Source organism: Larus michahellis, chromosome 3 (assembly GCF_964199755.1).
Source record: "Larus michahellis chromosome 3, bLarMic1.1, whole genome shotgun sequence".
Classification (NCBI taxonomy): domain Eukaryota; kingdom Metazoa; phylum Chordata; class Aves; order Charadriiformes; family Laridae; genus Larus; species Larus michahellis.
The window spans coordinates 119,297,347-119,320,150 of record NC_133898.1 but is presented as its reverse complement, the minus strand read 5'-3'; the positions used below and the strand labels follow the sequence as shown (position 1 = coordinate 119,320,150).

The 22,804-nt window shown below is 40.4% G+C and overlaps 1 protein-coding gene across 4 annotated transcripts in view; it reads right to left on the bottom strand.

Moving 5' to 3' along the window:
- VSNL1 (visinin like 1) overlaps window positions 1–22,804 on the bottom strand; it is a 91,055-nt gene that overhangs the window by 43,388 nt on the left and 24,863 nt on the right. For 2 of the 4 annotated variants that reach the window (XM_074581909.1, XM_074581906.1), the window contains one exon: window positions 7,311–7,477. In XM_074581909.1, coding sequence (XP_074438010.1) covers window positions 7,311–7,472 — 162 coding nt within the window. In that variant the 5' untranslated portion in view covers window positions 7,473–7,477. The remainder of the gene's footprint in view (window positions 1–7,310; window positions 7,478–22,804) is intronic. The other 2 variants (XM_074581908.1, XM_074581907.1) reach the window with 1 other exon arrangement.

Genomic DNA, 22,804 nt, shown 5'->3' with positions numbered 1-22,804 from the left:
AACAAGGTCTCTTATAAAAATGTACTGCAGTTTTTGGAACGGGTGAACTTCCTTCAAAATAAAAGATAAGTAAAAGTAATTTGCATGTTATTGTTGGAAAATTTACCCAGCCTGGATTCTTTTACTGAGCTATGTTGGAAACGGGGGTATGCATGTACGTGGTGAGATTTTTAAGCATTCCAGGCTGGATCGTCTTGCCCTGGCCGGACATACTCTCTTCAATGCTTTGGACTTGATGTTAGTTTAGAGTGCCTCCAGGAACCACATATAACCACAGAATTACAGAACTATTCAATACTTAGTAATAATCAGAGGTTTTGACTAAACCTTCACATCTTCACAAATCTGCTGACTCTGTAAGTCCTGAAGATGCCTTTGGACTGCTTTATGGATTCATGTGACCATCATTCCTGCCTCTCATGGAGAGGGTCTCAATGTATGTTACTGAATAGTTCAGGCATCAGGAAGATTCATCCCACAAGCCTGGACCCTCCAGAAGCTGCCATTTGGAGCAATTAAGATTTAGCTATTTAGATTTCATCTCTTAGAATTGTCTGACTTCCTCATTTTCTAGATTTAGAGTCCCCAGAGATTGTCTGGAGGATATGGGCCATTATGTGCTCTGCAACAGAAGCAAAGAAAAATATATTTTAGCCTTTAAAATTAGCTGCTAGCCATAATGTTGCAAAAAGAAAAGGACTTGTCCTTCTTTGCCTCTGAAGCGGTTTTTCCACTAACTTCAGAACCCTTTACTCTCACCACTCATCCCTACGGACTTAGTTTTTAAATAACTGCTGCCTTTAAATGACAGCTAGCAATCTGTATGTTCTCCACACGTGATGAAAGGAGCTCTCCAGACTCTAGATCCAGTTTGTAGGACTGGATGTTAATGGAGCTTGCACCAAACTTCGCAGGACTTGAGTCTCATGATGATAAACAATTTCAAGAGCAGTCCTAAGTGCTTAAATAGGGATCAGGAATGAAAACTCCCATTAGCTTCAGTGAGATTAGGATTTCAATCTAAACTGACTCCATTCTGCATTGTTAAAGGCTGTTAGTATCCCGTGTTGTGATTTACAGCCATATTTTCAGGACAGTTCACTACCCAGTGTGCTCGTCCTCTTGTGGAAATTGCTGGTTTCATTTTACTTTGCAGCTTAAATGAGAATCCATGTTTATTTACTGTATCTTATTTTTCAATATGGTTGCTGATGTTTAAAGCTCCAATTTTAAAAGATGTTCCATAAAATATTAAATCCAGCCATTATTTTTCCTTGGATCAGCGCAGAGACAGAAATGCAGCAGAAGGGCATGATACCAGTATCCTCCCCTTCCCCAAATCATTCAAAGTCAGCTTCAAAGTTAACACTGCCTTTGGGGGTTGTTTCATTTTGGTTTTATGTGTAAGAAGCATTCTGGCCCTTTGTTTTATAATTCATGCAGCACAATCTCAGCTTCTGTTTGAAATATATAATAAGCCTCTTATGTGGTTTTCTAGTAGACCTGTGTTTTGGCACAGCACCTGCCTATTCATGTTTATATGGAGAAGGAGGAGGAGGAATAATGGCAAAAGCAGTTTTGCATGGAAAACATCCAGGCAACAAGACCATGCCTTTTTTTTTAACCAAGTCCCGTATGAAAAGCAATTGCGATCTCTTTTGTTTTTAAAGTTATCAGAACTCAATTTTAATACAGCTTTGGAGCACTAAATATATACTTCATCATGAAAAGCACTCCCCTGTGATAATGCTGGACCACAACCACGTTTGCTTTTCAGCATACTGCCTTTTGGATTCTGCTATGTTAATTTTCCTGTCACAGGAACTTTGACTGCACTTCTGGTGAAAGGTTTCTTACTCTTTAGAAGCATTTGTTTCTAATGATTTTACTGTAATTGTCTCAAATGTGCAGATTTCTTAAGCACTTAAGAATCTTTACCTCCAGATTGTTCTACAACCCTCCCCAATGCAAAACTTCCACTGATGCCAATCATGTTACTGTTATTTCTTTCTAGCCTCTGTTTGTCTATCTATAGATGTGCTGCTTCTTACAGAGCCACCTTGTAATGTCCCTGGATCAGAGCTATTTGTTGCTTTACTTCTTTGCATCCAATTCTATTTCTAATTGTTTCTAACGTAACAATAATTGTTCTATTATTCCACATCAGTTTTAAAAATCCAGTAGCACAGCAGTACTATTAACCTGTTTAAGGGTTATTTAGAGTCATGTTTATAAACAAATACATATTGTGTTTTCTGTGTTGCAGTTAGTTTTAGGTGGTGCATCCAACAAACATACTCTCATACTGTCCAAGAGGACTGCTAGAACCCCAGATGTGATCTTCTGGAAGGGAGCAACAGCAGGGGCTAAAATCACTGTGTAAGCAGAAACACCAGTATTGCCAATAATCTGTCTGATTTCAAAACATGCTGTTGTTGTTTAGCAATACAGGATTGGTACAATATACCTAAATATGTTAATTATATTAGGTGCCATATACCTAAGGTTGGTATAATGCGACTAAAAATACTCCTATTTATAGGGAGAACTTAAGTGGCCAAACCGCACTTGTGAAACCAGCACAGCTCTTCCAGTTAAAAGAGACGGTGCCGGGAAAATCAGTTTCTGCCAGTGCAACTGCATCTATGTTAGGGGTATCTGTAAACACAGCTGTGCTGCTCTGGAATCCCACTTCTTCACAGCCACTGAAAGCCTGAAACGCAGCTCTAACCTAATATTTTGAGGAGCTCTGTGCCATCTTTAGCAAGACGCTAGTCTGTCTTGAAAATCTGGAGAGAGAAAAAGAGGCTGCAAATACACCCACTTAAATTTCAATAGATTTTTGAGATTCTTTTGTTCTACACATATTAAAATGAGGGACCAGAAATCAATTCCCTTCAAGGCAGGAAATGTGAGATAGAAGCCAAAAATATGACAAACCATTTGATTGTAATTAATCAAATCGCATGACTTTTTTTATTTTATTTAAACGTTATCTACAAAACCCCAAAACACAGCTAAATAATAGACGTGCAGTAAATTAACGAAGCAAATGACTTTATTTAATGGTAGCATTATATCACGATCAGTCCCAACCTTACCCTTCCAATTAGAGGACCATTGGTGCTTGTTTCTGTTATTAATCCAGAGGATATGCTTCTCGTGTTCAGTGACCCAGTTCCAAGAAGTATCACAATATAGAAGCCTATTTTCCACTTAATAAACATGCATAATTCCTGTGAACGTTAGCACTGATTATGCACGCTTACACACTCTAGGGCATAATCATCCAAACCCAGTGAATTCAAAAGATCTGAAGGAAAATGTATTTGGCCCTCTAGACTGGAAGAAACCCTTAAGAATGATAGGAACAGTCCAGAATGTTTCATTGGTATATTTTATTTTAATGACACTTTTGCATATTAATTCCTTCAGCTCTCTGCCCACAATGCTAATGATGTTTTACGTTAAGATAAAAGAATTAAGGACCTTTTAGGATAGAAAAAAGGAAAATGAAGAAAGCAAGCAAGGATTAAGCTTAATAGTTAGGATATTCACTTTGAAGACGGCAACTGTAGGTTCCAGACTGTCCGATGCTATTTATCGCCATTTCCTGCAGAAAAGGAGGTTAATTGGGATATTGCCAGCAGCCCAGAAGGGCCTGTCTCATCACAGGTAGAGCAACGGGAGGGCGAGCAGTGCAGATTCAGACTCTTTACAGGGACAGGATAATTGATTCAGAGTTTCCTACAGCTTGATGAGTACTGAAACTACTGTGGTAAAGATAAGGCATTCACATTATCTTTGTCACTTAAGAGAGAAAGAAAAAGGACTTCAGTCACTTGATTTTGCATTGACTTCTAATGTCCCAGATAGTTCTCTGCAGGAGAGGTTTGAAAGATGCAACTCTCATAGGAAAACAGATGCATTACCCTGGAGAAATGTAGAATTTAATACAAATTCCTGTCTTGAGCATTACCTTGTGGTTTTGCATTGGCACATTTGTTTAGAATCACATGCTGGCATGATTTTCAGCTTTCTCAGAATGGTATCCACAAATTTCTCCCCCTCCCAAGCTCTGTGCAGACTGTATGGGCAGCTAACTCGGTGTTTCAGCATTTAGTTCTCTTTGTGGCTATGGGCTTATACTATATAAACAATTCTCCAATAAACTATTTCAAAAACTGCTGAAGCATTCACCTTATTCAGTAACATGGAGGGAAACATGAGCCCTAAGAGCTTGCCACAGATTCTGGATCCCAAGAAGAATCTATCCACCTAAAAATGTACCACTATTTTTTAGTGAATCTGTTGGATTGCACACAATGCTGAATATGCAACAGTACAAAGTATATTTCTGCCTATTAGCTGCTTATTTAAAAGAGGTGTTCTTGACTAAATCTTTTTATAGACACTTCCACTAAAAGTGCTGCAAATAATTCTTCTGTAGAGTTTGTATAACTGCTGTTTATTTTAAGCACTGCATGATTTGTAGTCATAATGGAAACTTCAATAGCAAAGGCTTCCAAGCCAAGCTAGAGTAATTCCCACTTTGGTCGATAAAGTCTTCATCTACATCAGTAAACAGCACAGTACAATTGATGCAAATACGTAGAGTGGAAGAGTTAGTGTGGCGGACCTGACCTCTACATCGCACAGGTTCTGGATGTTTTACTTCAGACCAACTCTACTTTATTAGCAGGCATTAGCTACAGTAATACATTAGGTGTGATCCCAGGACACATCTTCTGGTTACATTTCATCAAAAAAAATGCAGTTTCTGTGCCCCAAGATTGTGCACCCCACTCTGTAATTACGATGGAAAAGCAGTAAGTAGAGATAATGAGGAAATTCACCTCAAAATAGTGCTCCTGATAGAGCCTAACATGTTTTTGCTCTTTAAGCTACGGATATTTTCTGTTGTGTGTGAGTAAAAGGAAAGAAGAGCTCTCTTTGCACCTTAGTCTGATGACCAACACCCTTTAACCAGTCCACATGAAAGTGCACCACACAACTGTCATGAACAAAGAAACGGCGTCATCTTAAGAAAATGTAAATGTGAACTGAAGATGTGTCTTGTATTTCTTTTCCAAATATATTTATTGGTGGAAATCTTCTTCAATAAAATCCAGTTCAGGCCAAGAGGTAAAATGTCATACCTCTTAACTATACCTTCATGCAGAGGAATTTTTAATCAATACACGCTTCATACATTTTCACCCTGAATATGCATTAGAAGAGCTGAAATGCTGTTAGTGTAATCATAATGATTTGGGTCTCCTGCTGGTGGCTCCTCCTGGAAAGATCAAATTTCGCATCTGGGGTTTTGTCTGCAGCCAGCAGCCAGGGCGGGCAGAACGTCCTACATAGGAGAAGTCGCCGCCACTGACAGCACTCAGACCATTAGCTCCTCGGAGAGCCCAGGGACATTATTTTACAAGCATTTCTGTCACAGAAGGAGAAGTAAAGCTCTGGATTTACTACAGCTAATCATATTTCTCCTCTGCAAAATTAGCATTTCGCCCTGTATGTAGACGTTATATATAGAATGACAACAAACTGGACTAAATATATAAGAGTCCCATTACAGAGCAGATCTCAAAACCTGTAACTACCAAAGCAAGAGAGACAATCTTATTTGATGTGGATATCTAAAAATACATGAGGCCATAAAACTAAAAGCCAGATACTGCTGCAGAGCTGTCTCCAAATTTCAAGAGCAAAATCCTGCTATGCTCTTCATGTTATTTTTTACACTACTGTTTTTGTAAACATGATACTGAGTTTACTCTCTGATATTTCTTCATGAGCAAAGTATCTTGTGAAATATCTGTGAACACTTCAAACATCCCTTTGAAGGGAGGAAGTCCTAACAGCTTCAAGCTATTTTCAGAAGGTATCTTCTCATAAAAAAAAAAAAAAAAAATTAATCCCTTTATTGCAATTTGCCAAAAAATAAAATAATGATTTCTAAAGAGTTAAATGCTTGATGTACTTCATTTGGAACCCATACTTTGTAAAAACCATTTACTTTCCTCAGAAACATGTAAGAGACATTATTAGATGTCTGATCTTGCTGGATGTGCACCGAGTACTATTTAAAATGGATGCTACGAATTATCAGTCAATAACAAGCAAAATACCTGAGGCAGTAAAAATTCTTTCATTTGAAAATAACAGTTATTACAAAGTCAGTCGTTTATTAAGAAAAGAATTGTGAGGCAACGTCTTGAGCCATGAATATTAAAATATGAAGACAGAAGCTTATTTATGTAAGCTGGAGTTAGCAGTGGTAGAAGGAAAAAAGGGCTAGGTAATTGCAGAGTGATCTGGTTCAAGGCTGAAGAAATGTAGGAAAGGACTGGAGCACGCATTTAAGGGAAAAGACAGTCCCACTTGTCTGCGGAAATTGTCGATGTGCTCAGTATTAACTACTTAAATTTGAAAGGCTTTTTTATTTTTATTCAGCCCCACATTGTATGAACCGTTCTGATCCTACTGTTCATCATCGCCATCCAATATTTTTACTAATTAAAATTACTTTGAAGTCTCTGACCTTTAGGCAGACACTCGATTCTGAATTAAAATATAATTATCTTTGTAACAGGAATACACTTCTTATGCTGCCCCCATAGTCTTCTTGTTACAGAATAAATACATAATAAATGTAAGGAAAAGACTACATTGAACTTGATAATATAATGAAAAATAATAAGAAAATACACCGAGCAGCCTGGTTTTCCTTTCCTATATAATGAGGGCAAAGAGACATTAGGAAAAAATAAAGGCAACACTTAAAATTTAAGGAAAGAAATCCTTTGTGCACAGTGTGTAATTTATCTGCAGGACATGCTGCCACGCAACTTCACCACTTTTGCTGAAACCAAAAGGAGGACGGTCTTTTATATGAGTAGGTCCAGCAATCACAGGGTTTATATTCCAGTGGTATTACACAGGTACAGCGCTGTTTACTGAACAGGGCCACAAAAGACTCTTTGAAGGTGAAAGAGACCCATAAATTACAGAGTGCAGAGAATATATTTATTGTGGGTAAATCACAGCTTTTTTTCTAAACTTGTGGTTCCGGTCGCTGCAGCTATATGAATTGCTGGTGTGACGAGAGCAGCACTTCCCGTTTGAAGACTTCCCCATTGAATTTCCCATTGAAGACTCCTCATCTTCACCATTGCTTCTCCTTGCAAAGGTGTTCCTTAGTCTAAACGACTGGCAACTCTTGACCATATGTTTGCTTTACGTTACCATGCAACCTTTTCTACAGTCAAATAATAAGAACTTAATAAATAACTTACTTTTACGTAGAGCTGCTGAAACTCCTCAAGGTTCAGTCTACCGCTTGGACAGTCCTTTAGAAATCCTTTGTACCACTGTTTTAGCTCGTGTTCATTGAACTCCGTGCTCTTCACCAGATCCTCCATCACCTCAGGGGCCAGCTTGCTATTCTGTTTCCCCATTCTGCCTTAAGAAGAAATAAATTAATACAATTAGCCAAGTTGCTGTGAAGATTTTAAACTGGAATTAGCGACAAAGCTGGAACACCTCACTTGTTTCGTACTCACTGCTGCTTTTAGTCAAACGCAACCTCACAGATTCACTAGTGAACAGGAACCTAAGCTATGCTTGAATATTAGAGGCTGAAAATGGTGAAAAAGACAGCACTCTTCTTTCATTTAGAAGAATGATCTTCTTCATTCTTAAGACCCAGAGACAGACTGCTAATTTCCCTTCACATTAAGTAATTTCTAGCTTTTCTTTACACTAAGGCTGAAAAAGATGACTTCACTTTTTCTCTGACTCTAACAAAAAATTTTCACAGGTCCAGGGATGTCCACAAAATTCCTCTTCATCTTTGACTTGAAAATCTGATACAACACTCAGGTTAGCAGGTATTCCTCACAGGGACAAGGCTGTGGACAGACAGGCTTGTAACATACGGAATCACGGAATCACGGAATCTTCAGAGTTGGAAGGGACCTCTAGAGATCATCTAGTCCAACTCCCCTGCTAGAGCAGGATTGCCTAAAGCACATCCCTCAGGGCTGCGTCCAGGCAGGTCTTGAAAATCTCCAGAGAAGGGGACTCCACAACCTCCCTGGGCAGCCTGTTCCAGTGCTCTGTCACCCTCACCGTAAAGAAGTTTTTCCGTGTATTTGAACGGAACTTCCTATGTTCTAGCTTGTGCCCATTGCCCCTTGTCCTGTCACTGGGAACCATTGAAAAGAGCCTGGCTCTGTCCTCCTTAAACCCACCCTTTAGATATTTGTAAACATTAATCAGGTCCCCCCTCAGCCTTCTCTTCTCCAGGCTAAAGAGTCCCAGCTCTTTCAGCCTTTCCTCATAAGGGAGATGGTCCAGTCCCATAATCATCTTGGTTGCCCTACAACACTGTATGTTCCATTGGGAGGAAGCAATGCAAGAGTCCACAGACTTGGTCTCAAAAAACAACGAAACCAAACTGGAAATATAAATGTAATTCATTAATGCATGCATATATACATGTATCTATATATATATGTATATATTTACAGCGTAGTTGATACACAATAGATGGTTTATATATCATCACTGTTACCTCTGGAGATATCCACTACACTACACTTACTAAAAACAAAAAATACAGAAATGCAAAATATGCATGTGTGTATAGATAAATACAGTAACTTCAGTACTACTCATGTTGCCCCTTTCCACGTCCATTGATGTTTGACCAAAGATGTCCCTTGAGAAAAATTTTGAGAAATCCTTTTCTTTAACTTTTTCCAATCCTACTGCATTTTGTTTCATGACAGGAGATGTCTTTCAGTTATTTTTTCATCAGCTGACAGACAGTACTTAACTTGTTCTGTACAGAACTGCAAAGCGATGAATAATTTCTTTGCTGAGCCTAGCTTAGCATTTCCATTTTTATCTCCCAGTATAGCATCTGTCTCTAATGACAGCACCACATTGAATGCATTGATTTCTAGTCCGTATCACCACCCATTCCTGATATTAATCTATTGCTTTTGGCATCTTCCCCTATTTCTAAGGGGAAGTCTCTTTCTTCTCAGAAGGACATACTTTGCTCTGTTCCAACAAATAAGTGTATTTATATAACTTCCATGGGAACCTTCCTTGAGCAGGCCCAAAATTAACCATTCCTCTTGGTCTGTGTGTGGCCAACACATCCCCCAGTGCCATGCTACCAGTGGCACTAGGTCTCTTCCTGAAACACCTCATGGTCCCTATCCCCTTTGGCAATGGTCCTCCCTGGTCTGTCCTCACCCCTTCTCACAGCCCCAGCCCACCAGGACAACCAGGGCTGGCAGCAAACCCCTTTGACAAGACAGGACACAACTTGGCTGCACAAACATTCCTGACACAGAGAAGGAAGGTGTCTTTCATCAAAGCATTCAGCTGGTACAAGGTTGGGAAATTTGGTCATCGGAAAGTACAAAACGCCACAACCCATCGGGCTACAAAATCCAGCCAGAAATGTCTCAATGCCTTTGTGACCTGGCTGATAGACAAATGTAACTGGAGGTGGAAGTGGGCCACCATTTCTTGGGGTGCTTCCAGCAAGCAGGTCCTCCTTCTCCAGGCTCTGCACACCCTTCCTCTACCAACCCTGCGAGATGCCGCAGTGCTTTCTTGCTCGAGGCCCTGCATCTTCTCTGAACTACAAGAACACGCTGCAAGGACTCACACAGCTTTTAATTAAGGGCAGCACACTGCTTGCTCTAAACTTACTTTGAAGCTTTGCCAAGCTCCCATCCACACGTTTTGGTAAACTTAGCACAGATATGGGAGAGTTCAACCTTTCAGTTAATTGCCACAGGCCTAATTGTACATGCAGATATCCAGAAATAAGCCATTTTGACTAAATGATGGGTTTTCAATTTATAGTATTTAGAACAATTGCCCCAGCCTTATCTTTGAAGCCCCCATCTTCTCATGTATGACATTGACCTAATTTGGCATAATCTGAATTTAAATCCCGTAGAGACTAAAGTATACTAATACAGTTATTTCTCTAGCTCCAACTCAGATGGCTTTTAAGTGAAACAACAGACTGGTTTATTTGTTTTATTCTCTAAGGGGCCTGTTTACTTCCCCTTTTTTCTTTTTTTTCCTTTAAACTCTGTTACCCTTTGCAGTCATAAAGTACTTTGCTTAGGACCCAGAGGACCCTTAAAGATTCTCAGCAATTATACTAACTACCTTAGGTAGATTCGTAAGGCATTTTCCAGCTCCCTTAATTTAGCCAAGTGTGCTTTTACTTGAATCTTTTCACCTCGATTCTTGTCCCCATTAACATTTAACTGAACAACACTTGCACATGAAAAAAAGCATCTTCAGTGGGCAAAACCCGTGTGGTTTTGACTGACAAATTTTCTGTAATAGCAACTTTTCTGTATTTATCATGTTAGCTTTACAGCCCTTGGACTTGGCACTACGCAGAGGTGGAAGCAGACAGAACTGTGAATCTCAGCACTTTCACCCAAATTTAGCTGTGTTATTTTCAGTACCGTGGACATAAAACAGGTATGTAAGAATACATGAATAAGGAGCTGGACAAACTTATCCACACATAACATTTTCTACCATCAGACCTCTGTGCCTCTGCGATACAGGTCCCCAGTTTTGGTCAGCTGCTTGTTCTGCCATAGGCCATCCAATAAGTCCCAAACACCTTCCAGCCATCCCTGATGCACCTCACCATGTAATATCCTCTAGTAAATCAAAACCACAGCTGGCACCTTGATAAACACTTTCAGAAACTGTTTTTTCCACAGAACCAAACCAGTATTTGAGGAAGGTATAATTTGGGACCGCTGGGTTCTGTACTCTTATTTGCTGCTCCAGCACAGTACGGTGCATAATCTGCGGGGCTCTGTTTGAGACGAGGGACTGAACAACCCGACCAAGCTGGTCACAATGCCTTCCTGTAATTAGAGGCACTCATTCTTTCTTCCCATTTTAAAGTTCTTTTCTTATGGAATTGAATTACAATCTGCAAGAAAGCTCGAGAGCCTCATATAATTATCAAATATAAACTCACACTTCTGGCTCCGGGAGATCCAGCTTATTTGAGAATAAAAACTCAAATACATAGATTATCTAGTTAATCATATTCTGACATCTTCTAGAGTTTCATTGAATCTCTTATTATTATTGAAAAAGTACAATCACCCATTAGCAATGAGTACGCCACTGCCAACACATTTAATTTTCTAAAATGAAAACTATTTTTAATTAACTTATAATCATGGTTTCCCAAACATGTTTTTTCCTTGTGAAAATCTATGAATATGCATTAGCAAAAGACAGGAGAGAACAGCTGCACAATCACTAAGTTTTCAAGAGGAGGAAAGGTCACTCTGCAAGCATTTCTTTGTCTAGTAAATTTTATTCTTTTAAACTACAAATTTGTTTCCAACTTCCATGCTTCCAGCCATGCAATGTGACAATCCAACCACAGTTGTTCATCTCCTGTTGTGTTTTCTGATTGGCAAAAATCATGAAAGGGAAAAAAAACAACAACAAAACAAACAAATGCAAAAGCAACATGCTTCGATTCCAAAACATCATGGGGCAGAGATTCACAATAAACACGCAACCGGGTATGTGGGTGGCACTGAGCATCAGTAAAGGTGTCAAGTCTGTTCCCAATGAGATTGCTCTGGCAGGAGAACGCTTATTAATATTAGCAAGGGCAACACAATCCAGATTAGAGATCGTGAAGAACACTAGAACTCTACTGTTGTGCCACAAGTAGCAACAGCAATGAAGGATGAGTTTAAAAAAAACCTGGAAATGCTACAAAGAGGCCATCAGCTACCCAGAGAAACAAGCTTTTCAGAAATGCTTAGTATAGTAGTACTTCGGTACTTCATTAAGTAACACCTTAATTGCTGCTTTTACAGGTCCATAAGAGGGCTGGATTTAAAAGATGGAATTTTATTAAGCAACCGATCCCCAACCCGAAGCAGCGCGGGCTGTGCAGGATGTATAAGGATGTATTTGCCTGCTCTTTGCCCCGCTGGCCCTCAGGAGGTCCACGCCAGCCAGCCCGGGAAGCAGGAAAGGGCTGCAGCAGGAGCTGGAAGTTACTCTAAAATGACTCAGCAGCACGGCTTAGCGAACTGATTTTATATATGATTTACTGGGGGCTTTGGAGGTAATGGGCATTAAGTCACATGCAGGAAGAGGAAGACAGTTCCTCCAGTTTTAAGACCATAGCAGATTTTAAAACAGTTTTTCCCTTTTAATATCTTTTTTTTCAATGCCTTTCCTGCAATGCTATTGTGTTTCAAAAGCTCTCCGCTCTCCATGCGATCACCATCAAACCTCCTGGCCAATGGCAAGGTGTTTTTCCCTGGAATATTTTACAGAAATTCCTGTACCGGTTTATCAGGTCTGCCTCTCCCACTTGGCTTGCCAGTGCTAAACTCCCAGTGTAAGCACAGTTTCACAAAACAAAATTCTATTAAAGACCTAAGAAGAAGGAAAAAAAAAAAGTTCAGTAGCAAAACATGACTTACGGAAGCTTGTTTGCTGTTTAATGATTTCAAAACACCCCCAAACTGTTGCTAACGCAGCTCCATTCCCACCTGCTTCCTCTTCCCCCTCCTCTCCGTTCCCCTTTGGCCTCCACGGCAAGTGTTCAATGTTCAAAGGGACCAAGTGCAAACAAATATAACTCTGGCTGTTCCTAAGTAACGGAGTGCTGCTGAAGATCTCATATTTGTGCTGAAAAAGGACCCAAATTCCTTTGAGAAGACAGCACCAACGATGTCCAACTATGTTCCTAAAAACCTAGTTCTGTGTCATTTTGCATGCTTTCCTTAATCCCAGTTATATAAAGCCATTTTCTTTTCGAGTTACGTTAGGAGAATGTTACCAGCAGGTTGAAGGAGGTGATCCTTCTGCTCTGCTCAACACCAGTGAGAAAAACCTGGAGTGCTGGGTCCAGTGCTGGGCTCCCCATACCAGACAGACATGGATTTAGCGGAGGGAGTCCAGCAAAGGGCCACGAAGGTGATGAAGGGACTGGAAATACATACAACATACAAGGAAAGGCCGAGAGAGCTGGGGTTGTTGAGCCTGGAGAAGAGAAGGCTCAGGACGTCTTATCAATGTGTGTCTAAATACCCAATGGTGGGAACAAAGACGGCCGAGCCAGCCTCCTCTCAGGGGTGCCCAGAGAGACAAGAGGCAATGGGCACAAACTAAAATTCAGGAAATTCTGTCTGAATGTAAGAAAGTTTTTTTACTGTGCAGGTGATCAAACACTGAAACAGGTTACCCAGAACAGTTGTGGAGTCTCCGTCCTTGAAGATACTCAAAACCCAACTGGACACAGCTCTGAGCATACACCTCTAGCTGACCCTGCCTGAGCAGGGGGCTGGACTAGAGCATCTCCAGATGCCCCCTCCAACCTCAGTGGGCCTATAATTCTGTGAAACAGCTAGTGGGAAATGGGGCAGTCATACCATCTACCTTTTGGTACCCACAGAGGCTGCCTAGTTTCACTAAATTCCCTCCATGGGTAGCTGAGAGAAAAAGGGCTCATCCAAAGGAACATTTGGAGAAGATGTGCTGGTGACTGCAGTCACCTCCCTCCCCTCACCGACTCCAGGAGTGCAGGGAGATTTGCCTTACGTCCCTGGGCACAGGCACCTAACTGAACGGGGCTACCCCAACTTATCTCAGTATATTTTGGTTGCTTTGATACCTGCCCATGTTCATGCTCTTGTTTTCCCAGTAATCCTGCCTGAGCTGACGGGGTGAGTCAACCAACATCTCTGCAGCCTCGTGAGGTCTGTGCATTAAATGAGTTCCCTTGTATGATGCATGTTTTTCTTGCTCTTCCCTGGCTCTGGGAAACAGGAATGAGTCGTGTGGACGATGCCAGAAGCAAATGACAACACTCACTTTGCCAGCTCAGCTGTGCTGGCAGGCACTCATTAGGTTGGAAGGAAAGCTGTGCTTCATTCCCACCCCTCTGCCCACTCCCAGCCCACAAGCTCCCACAGGAACGTGCTGATTCCTGAGTACTACATGTGAAATCCAGGCATTGAGCAGGCAAGTGTGGTGGGTGTCTTTGCAATCTTTGACACAATGCAAATCTATAAACGGTACATTAAACACTGTATAGACTCCCGCATACATACATATATAGGGGTAACAAACCCCCAAACAATTAAACGCTGGGAAAAGCAGAGAACTATGTGTATAATCTACAATAACAGAATAATTTTCATATTATTTTTGAGCAGGCTGTTTATCAAATTTCCAGCGGTGTGCTGATAATAACTATAACTCCTGACAGCTCCCAGAATTGTTCCTTTCTCCTCAGGCTACTTCTGACACTGCCTTTTCTCTAGTAATGGAGGATAGATGGAAGCAGGCTATCACGACACACAGATGCTTCATTCCTTCAAATACACTTATTGTTTCACAGAAGAAGAAATCCAGAGCTGTAGCCTGTCTTTCACACACAAAAACCCCAACGATCTCATACCCAAAGCTCCATGGGAGTAAGTACCCAAGGAACAGTACAAGTGGAAAAGAACAGGAATTTTCACATCCAAAGGCTACAACTAAAATGGCCTTGTGCAGTGCTTTAACGGCAGATGACACCAAGCTGAGTGGTGCAGTTGACATGCTAGAGGGAAGGGATTCCATCCAGAGGGACCTTGGCAGGCTGGAGAAGTGGGCCCAAGCAAACCTCATGAAGTTCAACAAGGCCAAGTGCAGGGTCCTGCACCTGGGTCAGGGCAATCCCCCGTATCAATGCAGACTGGGGGATGAATGGCTTAAGACCAGCTCTGCAGAGAAGGACCAGGGGATATTGGGGTCATGGACCTGTTGGAGGGGGTCCAGAGGAAGGCCACGCAAATTATCAGAAGGGTGAAACACCTCTCCTATGAAGAAAGGCTGAGAGAGTTGGGGTTGTTTAGCCTGGAGAAGAGAAGGTTCCCTCCAGCCTTTCAATATATCAAGGGGGCTTATAAGAAAGACAGAGAGAGACTTTTTACCAAGTCCTATAGTGACAGTACAAGTTTTAAACTGAAGGAGGATAGAGTTAGATTGGATATAAGGCAAAATTTTTTTTTTTTTTTTTTACAATGAGGGTAGTGAGACACTGGAACAGGTTGCCCAGAGAAGTTGTGGACGCCCCATCCCTGGAAGTGTCCAAGGCCAGGCTGGATGGGGCTTTGAGCAGCCTGGTCTAGTGGGAGGTGTCCCTGCCCATGGCAGGGGGTTGGAACTGGATGATCTTTAAGGTGCCTTCCAACCCAAACCATTCTATGATTCTATGGTTCTAGGTATATGTAGAGTTAATATACTTTCATGATATGGGCCCATCAGTGACCTAAGGAACATGTTGTTCTACCCACTCAGAAGCAAAACTCACCCTGAACTACCACCTTTCTCCTTCACACAACACATACAGATCTATTCTGAGATTTTAACCAAACTTACGCTTCCCATCCCAAAATGAAGTCCACCAGTAAAAAACAGGAAGAATTTGTGTGTTTGTATAACACTATACTGAAGTTAGAAGCAGTCATAATTTACTGCTTATAACATAAACCTCAAACTAAAGGTGAAATAACCAGGCTGTGTTCTGCTTTATATTGCACTACGGCAAAAACTGGAATAAATCCAGTGATTTCAGATTACTTTACTGGCTTTACCAAAGATCAGATTCAGGCCTGCAATCTTTCTGTGTAAAAGAAATGGGAAAAAATAGAGAGTAATGACATTAAGGAATGAAATTATCCAACTGAATTGAATAATAAATGGAGAGAAGAGGTTTAAGCAAAAGAAGAGAGATATATTTTTAAATTTTATTTGAAATGAGATGGATATTCAATTAGATTCAAGCAATAAAAAAAACATTTGAAAGGGTAAAAGCTGTGCGGGAGGATGCTCTAACACAACGACTGGTATGTAGGGCTTTTCTTCTCTAGGTGAATTTATTTCATTAAAAGTGTGGATTTGTTTTCTGTTGAGTCCAGAATAAAAGAAGAAAGGGAGTTCTCTACATTTTCAGCATGAAAATCAAAGGCAATACCAGACTCACCAGTAGCTCCACTGTTGATGCACCCCTGTGGGTGCCCAATGGTGAAGCTTGTGTATAAACTAACCTGCAGACACGTGGTCTGAAGTACATCGCAGGGTCTTATTTCTAAACCCCCTTCTCATTTGGACTGGGACACTGCTTACAGCATGCCATAGCTGGCTTTCCTCCTTTGCAGGTGGAGATAGGAGGAGGTACGTAGCTGAAAGCAGAGACTTGCCTGGGTTGTTCAACAAGACACAAGTGCTCAGAAAAGCTTCCAGGCTCTACCACTCAGCGTTGGACTTGGAGGAAGAGGGACAAAATCCCTCTTTTGTTTGCTTTTTCTCTCAGACTCTTTTCAGACCACAAGGAGGAGTCTCCCTATTTCTACAGAAAGCTTAGGCTCTGGATGATCAGTGGTGCATAAAAAATTTTTACATCCTCCTTAACTCTGTCCTTTGGCTTTGTTGCATGCCACAACTCAAACTTGTTTGGGGTTTGGTTTATTTTTTCACATCTACTTCTCCAATATTTCAACAGAATTTGGTGACTTATGTGTTCTAGAGAATTAGTGATTAATTTCTGAAGAGAACAATATGCTTGTTAATCCTGAGTGTCAGACAAACATGTAAGTACATCTGTTGCCATAGTTTCATTTTGCTATTGGTCCAGCTTCTATCAACTATGGTGATCAGCAAGTAACAAGGAGGTCTGAGTTGAGGAAGAAGCCTCATTTTTCAGCACTGAGTATTTTTTTCACCGATCTATTCTCTTCATTTTTTTCCTCATAAATAATAATCTTAAAATACATGCAGACCATTTACTGTACCTTTTTGTAACAATTCATATGCTGGATACCATTCCAACCACCTGAGTGATGGTTAGTCTGATTATCCAGAGTGCTCCAACATCAGAGCTTTAATTGCTGTGACAAGTTTGTTATACGCCTTATACCAAATATAGTAGTTTTTGATTACTTTCTCTGAGGTTTTATTCTAGAATATGGTTTCTGATAGATGTTCTCTCTTGAGATGCCCTGATATGTTAACAGAGAAATCTGTAACCTCTTGGATATCACTAGTTCAGAGTGGCCACTGGAACAAGTTATGTGTCAGCACTGATGATCAATCACTTTCCAAGCTTTGCATTTCAGAAGAGTGGCTTATACAATTTTTAGATATTTCAGAGATCTGTCCACTGTTCAGTGTGGTCCTCTTCTAGGATAGTTGCTGCAAACTTCTCTTTTTGGGAAGATTGCTTGAAGATTATAGTTTCCATAAGCAGGTTCCAGTCGTCTTCTGCAACCATGGGACAATATTTATATAGACTACAAACATCCATCTAGTTTTGTTATGCCAAACTAGATCAACATTTCCTCTGCCTGAGATACAGCATTTTTGTCAATTTGTAGAGACTAGTGTTAATTTCTTTGAGAGAAACACTATTGATGGGTCATGCTTGGGGATAAGAGTTTTTAAACTTTAGCCACTGCTTTGATCACATTTACATATAGGCACCACATTTTTTTCTTAGTTTTTGTTTGTTTTTAAATAAATACTCATTTATTGTGTTGTAACGGTCTAGAAACAAGTAATACACACTTTCTCTCCACTTGCATTACAGCAGGTCTTCTTATTTGCTATCAGTTTGCTTTATTGCTAGTTTGAAATGTCACCGTACCCTTATGTTTGATATGTGCAAAGCCAAACTCTCTACGTTGGTATGCTCACTGTGAAGTACTTTTACTGATCACCTTCCAGCCTTGTTTTAATTCGGGTTTGAATCCATCACATGTCTTTTTCGGACCGCATCTCTGACTCATAAATCATTGGACTCTCCTTAATGATACAAGCTTCAGTCTTCATTTATATCTATGATTCCTCATCGCAGCCCTTAAACAATACTGCCCTACTTTTCTGCAAAGGTGGATTAATCGCATCGAACGTTAGCTGTTTAAAAAGTCAGTTGTCTTTGATCTCTCTGCAGTCAATGGAGATGGCCAGAAATTTCAGAGTGATTCACCCCATGCAGAGAGAGATGTCTGAAAGGCAGGATGAATATACGCATGCTTATTTTAAGACAGGATGAATCACCTTCTACAAGTGTCTCTGCTGATTGTAGAGGCAGCCTTGTAAACTTGCTTAGATCTGAAACTGGATTTCTAAATACTTAAAGTGAAGCAAGAAAAATCCTACCTTGCTTATCGACAGTGTATAACCTAGAATCAAAATGCCATTCCCAATCTCACTAGGAAGCACATACATTTGCTGAGGTTGACTGTTATTCCTATGTATCAGAACCTGTAGTCAGGTGTGATTAACGCCATTGCAAGGACAACACGCTGGTCTACCACATACAGGCAGTCTTCCCTGAACTATTTACTTCCATCAAAGCAGTGGAAAAATTTATTCTTTTCCACCCTTTTCCAGCCCCCCGCCAAACCAAAATAGTTTTAAGTAGCTGAACTGTAGAGATCAGGGTGCTCCATGCTTCATCATGCCCTTGCCATTCCCTGCTTTTTCCTTTAGTATAGTTCTTAGCCAAGTCTTGGCCTCAAAGAGTATGAAGAACATTTGTTATTATTAAATACAATATTATTTGTAAGAAATTTCACTCTGACCATCTAAATGCTGTATTAAAGTTTGGTTTTCTCCAACTCATTTCTAATACCCAGCTCTCTCTTGATCCACCACAGCCTCCTTAGCAGCCGTGTCCAGCAGTGCAAGATACTGTCTCTGAGCTCTGGATTCACAGGGACAGGTGGGTATGGTGAGCACTGTACGGCCCTCCTCCAGTCTCTGCGGGGATTAATGGCAGCAAAATCAGCGCCCAGGTTGTTTCCTCTCCGTTCCCAACTCAAAAAGCAGCAATGGGGTCTCTTTTTCGTCTCGCTCATGCTCCTGTGTCCTGTGATGACAATTATGACTGACAAAGAACGCAGTAAAACTCTGAGTAGGGAAACCAGTATACGTTCTATAGTGTTGTGATAACTAAAATAAATATAAGCTAGTGCATAAATCTTTTGCTTCTATTCAATTTCTACATGAAAAAGGAACACTTAAGACTCTCGAGTTAGCTTGCTTTTGCACACAGATCTATGACAGCTGTGAATGAGCTGATTTCAACTGATGATTTTGACCTATGTGCTAAACAACTGCATTACTAAAAACCACATGACTATATTATGAGAGATATTAACAGAAGCGGTTAGCAGGAAAGTAGATTACAGCTCTTTATTTTACTAAAAACCTTTCAAAGTCAAAACAAAGTGTTTACATCATTGTGGCTAGTGATCCATTGGTGCAATGCTCGCCCCAAATTCATTATAAACCAATCGTCAGAACTATCCCTTGTGACTGCTTCGGATAGAGCATGATTAAATGCAGAGGAAATACATTACTGAGAAGATGAATCATAATTCTGCAGAATGAAATCAATGGCTTTACACTTTTGAGTTGGACATTGAGGGGCGGTCAGAAATGTTACTCATACAAACAAATGAGCAAATGAATCATGTAAACAGCTTAAGAAGAAAAAATATACTTAAAATTTGACCGGCAGTAACACTAACTATCAAAGAAACATAGAAGAAAACCTGAAAATGTTTTCTCAAGATAGAACTTTCAAATAAAAATTCCTTCATCGCACTACTGTGAAATGCAAACTTTTTACATCACTTTTGATTTTTATGGTTTGGAATAAATGTAATGATTTTACTTAGAGTGGCTTGATGATTTATTTAAAATAACATTTTAGTTCCTTCAGTCTAGTTCTAAGCAAGCAGGTTGGTAACCGCGTCACAGCAACGAGAGGATGAGATACCTTAGCAAGGATCGGTCGGTATGACTTAAGCCACTCAGGTCAACCCAGCTGACTAGACACAGGGCGTCCCAGCTGGTCCCTGCATTCGTATCTGCTAGCTCCACCTGGATGTCTCAGACACCTTAGGGCCTTTCAGACGGCAGTAGACACCTCTGCTTAAGCAGCTGAATCAGTTGAATGAGATCTTGCCCACCTAATTCAGACAGCTAACCTGAACCTAACAAACTAGCTAAGTGCCAAAGCGCCCTGTTTTGTCACCAGAGAAAAGCCATCACAGAGAAACCCTGCCCTCCTAAGTTAATTCGTCAAGCTTCTATCTGTCAGCTCTCCCTCTGGAGTCCATGAAAAATGCCTGCCTTCCCTTACTCCCCACTTATGGTAGGAGGACGGCTTTGTTAAGCACATGAAGGTTAGGTGGGAAATAAGGTGTTTCTCACCTAGCTTAACATGCTCATGGTGTGTTAACCAGCAAGCTGCCAGCCTTCCCATCCATTCATGCAACCAGCAAAGAGTCAGCAGAGAGCTGCTAAGCTCACCTGTGGTTTGCGCCTGTCCATATGCACCGTCTTCTTGGCTATTTCATAGAATAACGAACAAGAGGTCCAAATCATAGTTGATCTTCAAGTCCTTTTTTGGACTTGACTAGTACCCTTGATCGACATTGGAGCAAAAATCCAGAGCTGCCAATCAATTTTTGTCATAAAGCACACAATTAATTAAAAACCTAAAAATGGCTTTAATGCAGATTGAGAACATGAGTTCTTCAGTACAGAGTATCTCCATTACACAGGCAAACCCAACATCAAAAAGCAATAATGCACATAACCATTAACTAGTATTTCCTCATTAATTAGCACATGCTAGTAATACTGCTATTTGAAATCAGACTGACAGATTATATAGATGAGTCTCACATTTTTCCTCGAAAAATGTAAGTATTTTTACAGATGACCGAGCTCCTAGCAAGCTTATATACTGAGGGAAAAAAAAGAATGCACTCTGACATTAATATTGATAGAAACTGCAAAATGAGCAAAAAGGACAAAGCACAAGGAAAGCTGACTGTCTCTGAGGAGACTCTGTCCCCAGTACAGGAACCTCATTATTATTTCATGACCTTAATGGCAAGCCTCTAAGCCTTGTGTATGTCCTTCATAACAAAAAATTAATTACAAACAGAAAACAGAAAATCTCGGATATGCAGTAATTGAAAACTGTTAGCTATTTCTTCTAGTTTTGATTTAATTTACACAGTACAATAGTTCCGAGAGACAGCAAGGTAAAACATTTAACTTTTCATAAGTCCCAAATACGAATCACAGCATATGGTCTTTCTGTTAAAAGATAAGCCAGAAGGAGGCAGGGAGCCTCTCATGCTAAAAGACTGCACAATTTTATCATTTCATACATTAAAAATAATTGGAATGATTTTTTCCAACTGTTTTTCAATGACAGCTCTACTGGAATAAATTTTTATAATAACTGGTTATTGTGGCTGTGCTAATGAAACTCATATACTTGCTCAGCTGAACCCGTGTGTGTGCTTTTTTTTTTGTGAAATAATAAAAGATAGACAAAAAATAAGAGAGACAGAGTCTCAATTTCAGTAGTATTTACCACGGCCAAGAATAGTAAAATATATACTGAGGAAAGAGGAGGAAACAGAGGAGACTTATAAAATGCACCACACATTTGTAGTGCCACAGCATCTGCGAGAACTTCAGTGCCTCAACCTGCAAAGGACAACACGCAAGGTACGGTCTATTTGTGGGTTTTGTTTTTGTTTTTTTTTACTTTAAAGAGATGCTTGCTTTTCAGATTACTTTCTGAAATGCTGTTTTTCTAGGAGTCATCTTTCTGGCGCTGACAGAAAAAGGTGAGCAAAAAAAAAAAAAAAGCTAGCGACATTTTTGATTTGGACATCACTGCATGTAGAACTCCTTCAGCAAAGCACATGGGAAGCTGTCACAAAGGAACAGCTCTGGGGCAGGCCGTAGCAACACTTCCACAAAACAGAAAAAAAGCAGACAAAAATAAGAAAGCAAACAAATGAAAGCTATATAAACATTTAAATCATTATGACTATGAAATTCCCCCAAAATACAGTCTGAATTCCTTGAGTTTATCATCCACCAGGATAAAGCAATTGATAGAGGTTGCTAAGCACAGACAAGCTTACTCAGAAATCTTTTCAAAGGTCTCAAAATTGCAAATCTAAAATATCAGCCTGCAGTTCCATTAAATTGTCTAGGAAAATAAAATTCTGTTATGATTCACTGCCCACCTCTGGTAGATAAGGACCCCCTGGGAAAACTACTTTAGAAAACCTAGCAATAAAAAGACATTATAGGCAATGAATCCTGGAAAGCATGACATATAACTCTAATTCTCAAGGGGCAGGATGTTTTTTCCTAACTTAGGGCTTGTCTGTCGCTGATTGTCCATGGGAATAGTTGAAGCCCTTGCAACCAGAGTACAAAGGTGCTGGAATGAAAAGGAAAAGTAACCATAAAAAGACCGTTCCATTCTACAGCAGAGTTGTGCTTGCCGAGACAACCTTGAGGGTCTTGGCGAAGCCGATCAGGGGGTATCTCTCCAAGACGAGGAGGAACTGTTGGAAGCAAGAGGCAAGGAGGAACAGCCTGGACAGCATTCACACGGCCGTGCCTTTCACAGCAACTCCTGCTCCCAGGTGACAGGAGGCAGCAATGGGTGAAATATTTTTATTCCCAAGCATGATACTAAGCAGCTGCAACTGCATTGACAGCTACCCTGGACTATTTAGATCTGTAGAATCTGGAAAGCTAGAAATACCAAACACTGCCTTCCTTGGCATTACCTCATGATTACTTCACTCATCACTGGAGAATGTGGAGATGAAAAGGTTTATGATAAAAAAATGGTTGTTGC